Source organism: Macrotis lagotis, chromosome 1, assembly GCF_037893015.1.
Source record: "Macrotis lagotis isolate mMagLag1 chromosome 1, bilby.v1.9.chrom.fasta, whole genome shotgun sequence".
NCBI lineage: Eukaryota > Metazoa > Chordata > Mammalia > Peramelemorphia > Peramelidae > Macrotis > Macrotis lagotis.
The window spans coordinates 56556715-56564755 of record NC_133658.1 but is presented as its reverse complement, the minus strand read 5'-3'; the positions used below and the strand labels follow the sequence as shown (position 1 = coordinate 56564755).

The 8041-nt window shown below is 39.1% G+C and overlaps 1 protein-coding gene across 3 annotated transcripts in view; it reads right to left on the bottom strand.

The window, feature by feature from the left end:
- Window positions 1-6612, bottom strand: part of MTHFSD (methenyltetrahydrofolate synthetase domain containing) — a 55555-nt gene extending 48943 nt beyond the window's left edge. For 2 of the 3 annotated variants that reach the window (XM_074201769.1, XM_074201762.1), the window contains exons 1-2: window positions 6553-6612; window positions 1829-1932 (exon numbers count right to left, since the gene is read on the bottom strand). In XM_074201769.1, the coding sequence (XP_074057870.1) occupies window positions 1829-1932; window positions 6553-6580 (132 nt within the window). In that variant the 5' untranslated portion in view covers window positions 6581-6612. Of the gene's footprint in view, window positions 1-1828; window positions 1933-5974; window positions 6126-6552 lie in introns of those variants that run through there. The other variant, XM_074201772.1, reaches the window with a different exon arrangement.
- Window positions 6613-8041: the final 1429 nt, after the last annotated feature.

The window sequence follows — 8041 nt, the reverse complement described above, 5'->3', positions numbered from 1 at the left end:
GGGAATTCCAAGCTGATCAGGTATCAGCACCAATATCCATATCCACAGGATAAACACTGAGGAGAACCAGCTTACCTAAGGGGGCATGAACCAACCCAGATTAGAAATGGAGAAGTCAAAGGGTCTGTTCAATCACTAGTAAGATAAGGCACATGAATAGCCATATGCTTCCAGTCAAGTTGAGATGGGGAAACCTAAGTTCTAATCTTTAAAAAAAAATGGCCTTGCTAACTTAGCAACTTTTTCCTGTAATTTATTTATTTATTTGTTTTTTTCTAATTCAAGCCATTCATTTTATTTATTTTTAAACTTTTTTTCTTTAAAGATTTATTTATTTTGAGTTTTACAATTTTCCCCCTAATCTTACTTCCCTCCCCCACCCCCTACAGAAGGCAATTTGTCAGTCTTTACATTGTTTCCACACTGATCCAAATTGAGTGTGATGAGAGAGAAATCATGTCCTTAAGAAATTCCTATAATTTATTTTAATGACAATTCAGTTTTCAAAATGGATTCAGTTTTTTAGACCCTACCCATTCTGAGTAGTTCACTTTCTTGTCATGAGAATTACAGTAGTAATAAAATAAATCAGCAATCTTGCAACTGGCTCTCAAAGTTACTTAGTCCGGAGAGTCAGTGGTTTTATCTAAGAGTGCTTGTTTAGCCTAACTTGTACAAAACAAACTCTTTAGATCTGAGTTTCTAGCAAAAACAACCAAAAAGAAAACCTCACTCTAATATGCAAAACCACATTCTTCCCTCCTCTTGGCTTGTGATACATAAAAAGGCATCAGCCTGGTTAAAGAGAATGATGACTCTCTTCCTCTGAAAACAAGCAGACTAAAGGGTTTGAGTCCAGACTCTTTGCTTCTTCCTTGAAGCAAACTTTCCCAACTCTTCTGTTTTTTACCAACAAATTACCAGATTGGATCAAGTTAAAAATTTTCTTTTCCCACAGCTCTGCAGTAACAACAATAAACATTTATGATCCAAAACTATTATTTTCTTTTGTGAGGGAAGTGTAGCTTAGTGGAAAGAGGAATAGGCTTGAAATCAGGAAAGCTGGACACAAATATTTATAGGTCCACATGACTATGAGCAAATCATTTAATCTCTCACCTTAGTTAACTCATTGGTAAAATGGGGATGTTTACTCATCATCATCATCATCATCACAATCCTCAGGGGATTATGTAAAATTAAGAACTTTGCTATTGCTATGGTTTTCTAATACATCTTTATTTCTAAAAAACATTTTGCAGCTGTAAACTGAGGCTCAGATAGTAAATTCAGCAATAATGTCAATTCCAACTGTGTGCTAGTTACTTTGTTCCAGAGCATTGAAGTGCAGAAAGCAACTTTCCCTGCCCTCATAATTGCTCATAATCGAGTGGTTAGACAAATAAATCACTTTTGACTTTTCAAAGGAACTCTTGACTGGGTTTTATCTTAACATGACATTTCTCCATTAATTTTCTGAGTAAGGTCATCTCTGTGAAAATGATAGCCTGCTCCTACTCAAGATCAACATTTTATCTGGTATCAAATTGTAAGCAGTAACTTTAGGAGCACCTTATATATTCAGGATCTGCCCAGTTGTGCTCATAGATATTTAATGATTAGTCACTGCAAATGAAAGTTAAGTAACATGTTGAGAGATGTCAGTAAATATAAATGCTCTAGAGACATATGGTTTTAATTTTATACTGCTACTAACTGTTCACTGAATTCTAATCCACCATGAAGAGATATAGTAACAGAATTACTAATGTTATTCATTTAGGAATGTGCTGTGTTTGTTTTAAATATTCTAGGAAGGCATAACTACCTTGAAATTAGGAATCCTATGATGGACAGGCCTTGGAAAGTCAGCTATATTTTGTGCTTCCATATAATCCCAAATCTTTTCACGAATTTCCTGTTTGGAGACACCTAAAACATTAACAAAAGAGCTTTGAATTAACTGTCAAATAAATCATTAGGATGTTATATACAATCAAAGACTACCATATAAACTTTTAATGCATTATACTCAATCAATCAATCAATATTTATTAAGAACCTAAGAGGGGCGGCTGGATGGCACAGTGGAAAGAGCACTGGCCTTGGAGTCAGGAGTACCTGAGTTCAAATCCGACCTCAGACACTTAATAATTACATAGCTGTGTGGCCTTAGCCAAGTCACTTAACCCATTGCCTTGCAACCCCCCCCCCCCCAAAGAGCCTACAAAGAACCAGACATTGTGCTTATAGCTGGGGATACAAAAAAGGCAAAAGACATACAGATTCTGCCCCCCAAAAGCAAAAAAAAATCTGTACAAACAAGCTGTATACAGGATAAATATGAAATAATTACAGAAGAAAGGCACTAGAATTTAGAGTGACTGTAGGTTTCCCAAACAAGGAATGAATTTAGTTGGGACTTAAAGGAAGCCAGGGAGGTCAGGTGTCAGAGTGGAGGAAAGAGATTCAGGCGTGATATAATACAGCATTAGCATGCTGGGCAGAAACTCTGCTTTGCAGCTTCTTGCAATAAAAGATTGTTCTACCAAATCTGATCTAAAACCAAGGCAAAGTTTTATTGCTTAAGACACTAGTTTATCTCATAGTGATATGGGTAGTGTATCATCATATCCTAGGATAAACGAATGACTATTCAGAGTTTAACGGATCTTTACTATCTAATGTGGTTTCAAGCTGAAATGATTTAAGGCTAGATTTGAATTCAGGTCATCCTGACTCCAAGCCTAGGGCCCTATCCTTACTGCAACTGGCTGCCTCTATAAATGTATGATTTCAGTGCCAGGCAAATTGCACTTCCTCCACTGAGGTCCTCCTTCCTAACATGAGGAAGGCATTGTTATCCTACATTCTACTCTACTTCCTTTTCCAATCACACATCTTCTAGATGATCTTTTGCAACATTTTCTTCCAAGTCCTTGTTGTTAATATTAATGCTCACTGACAGGCTACCTGAAAATTTTGATATTCTAGAAGTTGTGTTGTCCTATTCTATCTATACCACTGTATAGAAACATCACTAGAATACTTGGGTTACAAAGATGTGGGGTATTTTGGTGGTGATTTCTGGTTTCAGGAGATACAAGGGAATGTCCTAAAAGCTATCCATCTTCCCAAATGCTCTCCTACTACTCAAAGTTTGCACCCAGTTCATTATTCATTTGCAGTATCTTGCTAATGGATCAGCTCAATGAGCCATCCATATTTAATTGCATATAAATCTACATTAGGGGTACACCAGACAGATTGTAGGGGGTCCATGAATTTGAATGGAAAAATGTCACATTATTTTTACTAATTTCTAATTAAAATTTAACACTCCCTTCAATTATGATTAAAAACAAAACATTATTCTGAGAAGGGGTTTTTGGTTTTACCAGACTAGGTAAGGATATCATGATCTGGTCTATATAATGGACATACTGAACTCTTTTGAGGAGTCATTAAATTCATTCAGAAGGTTCTACAGTATTTGGGAGATGAATCCAATAAACAATAGAAAAAAGAACATGGAGGTTCTTATCTTTGATAGGAAACAGTTCTTTCATTTGCATTATGCACTAGACTTTCTCTATAATGAACTACTCTATATAGACTATTATCTCAAGTTCCAATAAACATATGTGAAGAAATATAAATGACAGTAAAGAAAAGAAAGATAGCTAGACTGGCTGGACTATATATAAGATATATCCTCTCACATGATATTCAAAATAACCCTGTAAGATAGGTAACATAGGTAATATTATCACTTTTACAAAAAAGGAAAGTAAGCTTTTGAGAGGTGAGGACTAGAGGGGAAATTTATACCCAGGACTTTCTTGTTTCCAGGTCTTAATTTTTCTCTTCTATAAAACAATATTTAAATAAAAATAAAAATCTTTTTTAGATAAAAAATAAAAATTATTCCCTTTTCACTTAATTCATTAATAAAACACTGGTCCTAGGCAGCAAAATGTTAGGCACTGAAGTGAGGAGAACCAGATGAACATTATACACTTTAACTATGACACTGTATGAAGACCAACTATAATAGACTTGTTCTTCTCTGTAACATAATAATCAAAAGGTTTGTAATGAAAAATGCCATCCATAAAAAGAAATATTAACTATGAATGCAGACAAAAGCATACTATTTTCAATTTTTAAAATTTTTGGTTTTTATATTTTTTCCCTCTCATGGTTTTTTCCCCTTTTTTATTTTGATTATTCTTTCACAATATGATTAATATGGAAATATGTTTAACATAGTTATATATGTGTAACCTATACTCAATTACTCTCTGGGGAGGGGGAGAGAAAGGAAGGAAGGAAAAATATGTGAAACTTAAAACCTTACAAAAAAATGAATATTGAAAACTACATGTAGTTGGAAAAATAATTAAGTTTTTTTTAAAAAAGCTATTTGCAACAAAAAAATGCTAGGTACAAAGCAAAATTCTAAGTTTAGATAAGGTATGACATCTGCCCTTTTGGAGGTTATAGAATTGCAATAGGATAAAGATACAAATGTAGAATAATATCTTGAATAATGAATTCAAATATTGTAAAACAAAGGGGTATGTTAGATCTGAGAGGGTCCTCCTATGAGCAGAGAAGAAGGTTCGGGACAAATGGGAGCAGCATAGATCTACCAGGAACAAAGGGGAGAGTTGGTCAAGAACTGATGTCAGTTTTTTGGACAGAAATTATTTCCTGAAAATAACTTAATCCTGAAGGAACCTTTTACATTTAAAGAGTGAATAGAGTACTGTGTCTGGAATCAGGAGACCTGTATGACTGTAGACAAATCACTTCACTGTGGTACACCTCTGCTTCCTCACCTGTAAACTAGGGATAATAATAGAACTTATCGACCAGTTTTGAGGATCAAATGATCTAACTTCTGTAAAGAAATCAGCATACTGCCAATCTCCAGTTATTTTTTTACCAAAATTATTTCATTAAGTTTTACAACAATCTTTTCAGATGGATTAAAAGATAGGCATCATCAAAGTATACTGTCATAGGATCTGCTTCAAATGCTAACTGTTACTTGACTATTTGTATGACTTTGGGCAAGCTGCTCAGCTTCCCTAGATTTTCGTTTCTTTATCTGTAAAATCAATGGGTAGGCCTAGATCAGAGGTACTCAGTATGCAGTCTTCAGCATGTGAAAACTGGGTAACCAAATAGGTAAAACTATAATAAAACATAGATATTATATTTTAAAATTATGTCAATATGCAGTCTGGTGGGATCCTTAATATCACTAGACTAGGTGACTACAAAGGTCACTATTAATTTTAAATTTATTAGGGGGTCACTAATGAATGACTTTATTATTATTCATTAATTAAATAATTTTGAGTATCTACCATGAACTTAGAATTGTGTATCACAAAATTATTAAAGGATATATCCCTGGACATTTAATAAGGTGGGAGAGGTACTGGGGATGAATGGGTAAGAGAGCAATCACCAATAAACATTAAATACCCACAATGTGCCAAGCAGGCTTCTAGATGTTGAAGTGGATATAGTGCCAGTTCTGGAGTCAGAAGACTTATTTTCTCAAATCTGGCCTCAAATACTGACCTTGACCCTGGTAATCACTTCATCCTGTTCGCCTCAATGTCCTCATCTACCTGAAATGAGCTGAAGAAGGAAATGGCAAAGTACTCCATTATCTTTGCCAAGAAAACCCCCAAAGGGGCAGCTAGGTGGCCATAGGCATCCTGAAGAGGACTCTACTGAAAAATAACTGAACAGCAACTGAAATGGGTCTGTGTACTGTGTCAAACTCAGCCCCCCCCATCCATACTTTTTTTTAAATTTTTTGCAAGGCAGTGGGGTTAAGTGGCTTGCCCAAGGCCACACAGCTAGGTCATTATGAAGTGTCTGAGGGCGGATCTGAACTCAGGTCCTCCTGACTCCAGGGATGGCGCTCTACCTGTCAGTCCCCCATCCATACCTGTCCTCCCTGGCTCTCGGTCTGCAGTACCCCCATCTCAATTCCACCTGTGGCTTCCCCTTGTCTCCATCCTCTCCGCAGCAGCTGCAGGCTGTGTGGGCGTGTCTGTTTACATAGCCCAGACCAGCACACTCAGCCACAGGCCCCGCCCCCAGCAGCCAGAGTGACCAATCCCCGAGCTTCTCAGGGAGGGCTGCATCACGTGGCGTCGGGGCCTGGCCCTCACAGCCACACAGGCCCCGCCCCCGGCAGGCAGAGTGACCAATCCCCGAGCTTGTCAGGGAGGGCTGCATCACGTGGCCTGAGGGCCTGGCCTGAGGGGCTGTAAAGGTCATCCATCCCAACCCGGATGCAGTCACCCCTGCCTCGGTTTCCCCATCCGTAAAACACAGAGCCCTCCCTCCTAGGCCCAAGGGGAGGGCCAGAGAAAGCGCTCTGCAACCCTTAAAGCGCCATTTCCGCGCTCTTATCGACATTACTAGGCCCAGCATGCTCCGCGCTCGCTCTAAGGGGAAGAGGCGCCGGGTCCCCTCATCCCGCTCTCGGCCCCCGCGGCCCCCAGCCCCCAGGCGCCATACCCGCTCCCAGCCTCGAGGCCGGCTCCATGCTGCGCGTCAGCGGCGCGACGGCGGGCGAAGGGCGGGGCTCTAAGCTCGGCGCGCTGCATGACGTCACGGCCCGGCGCTGCTGTCGCGCACATGCTCAGAAGGGCGGAAAGGGCCAGACCGCTCGCGCTCTTACAGAAGCCTACGAAGGACAAAACTAGTCTAAAGTCGCCGCGCGGACTCGTACCCTGCTCGGGGCTGCCCCTTTCGGTCTAATCTTAGTGCAAAGAAGGAAAAACGGAATTATCCAGCAGAGGGCGATGAAAGAATGCTTACCTAGATGGCTAGAGGGAGACAATTAGAGACAGATGGGAATAGATAGATGACAGACAGATTAGAAAGATAGATATGAATAAGGGATAGCTAGATGGTAGATCTTGAGGTCCAATACATAGAAAACCACAGATACATAGACAATCAGGCAGATAATAGATGAAATTGCATAAGAGATGATAGAGATGAAATAGGTAAAATAGAGGTTAGATAGCTAAGATGAATAGATGATAGATGCATCAGTCAACAATATTGATATGTGTGTGTTTTTGTCCATTTTTGAACATCAGGGAGGTGATTCCATGAATTGGATTTGAGTGGGGGGAGAGGGGCTGTGCTAAGTCACCAGCCTTGCTTTCTCCTCCAGAGTCATCTGGGCTCAGAAATCATCCAGAAATGAATATAGAACCACTGGAGATGGCTCTAGATGCGAGGCAGTCAGGGTTAAGTGATTTGCCCAAGGTCACACAGCTGGTAAGAATCAAGTCTGATGCTGGCTTTGAGCTCCCATCCTCCAGACTCCAAGGCCAATGTGCTATCCATTGCACTTCCTAGCTGCCTTACATTGATATATAGATAAGAGATAAGATGGCGAAAAGAATAAGAGAAATAGAGATTAAATAAGATCTAGGTTAGATGGCCAGATGGATTAGATAGACAGATATAAGTTGATAGCTACTTAGAATGGTGGTGGTTATCTTCATTCTCGAAGAGGACCAAAATGACATCATTATGTTGGGGCACGATGCCGTGTATTCAAATATGACTGTTCAGACAAATATGATGTTGGAAGGTTTAACCTTGGGTCAGAAACAAACAGTTCATATGAACATTTGGATTGGAGATGACTCTAAATTTGCACATCTCACATTTTTTTTAGGTTTTTTGCAAGGCAAATGGGGTTAAGTGGCTTGCCCAAGGCCACACAGCTAGATAATTATTAAGTGTCTGAGACCAGATTTGAACCCAGGTTCTCCTGACTCCAGGGCCGGTGCTTTATCCACTGTACCACCTAGCCGCCCACATCTCACATTCTACTTCTTTGATGTATGTCAGAATGGATGTTCTGTGTGCATGTCCTCCATTCTCATAATTGATTCCAAAGTTTTTCAAGTCAGGTGAGAGATACAGATAGATTAAATGGATAATATGGATATATATATTCAGAAATAATTATATTATATAGATA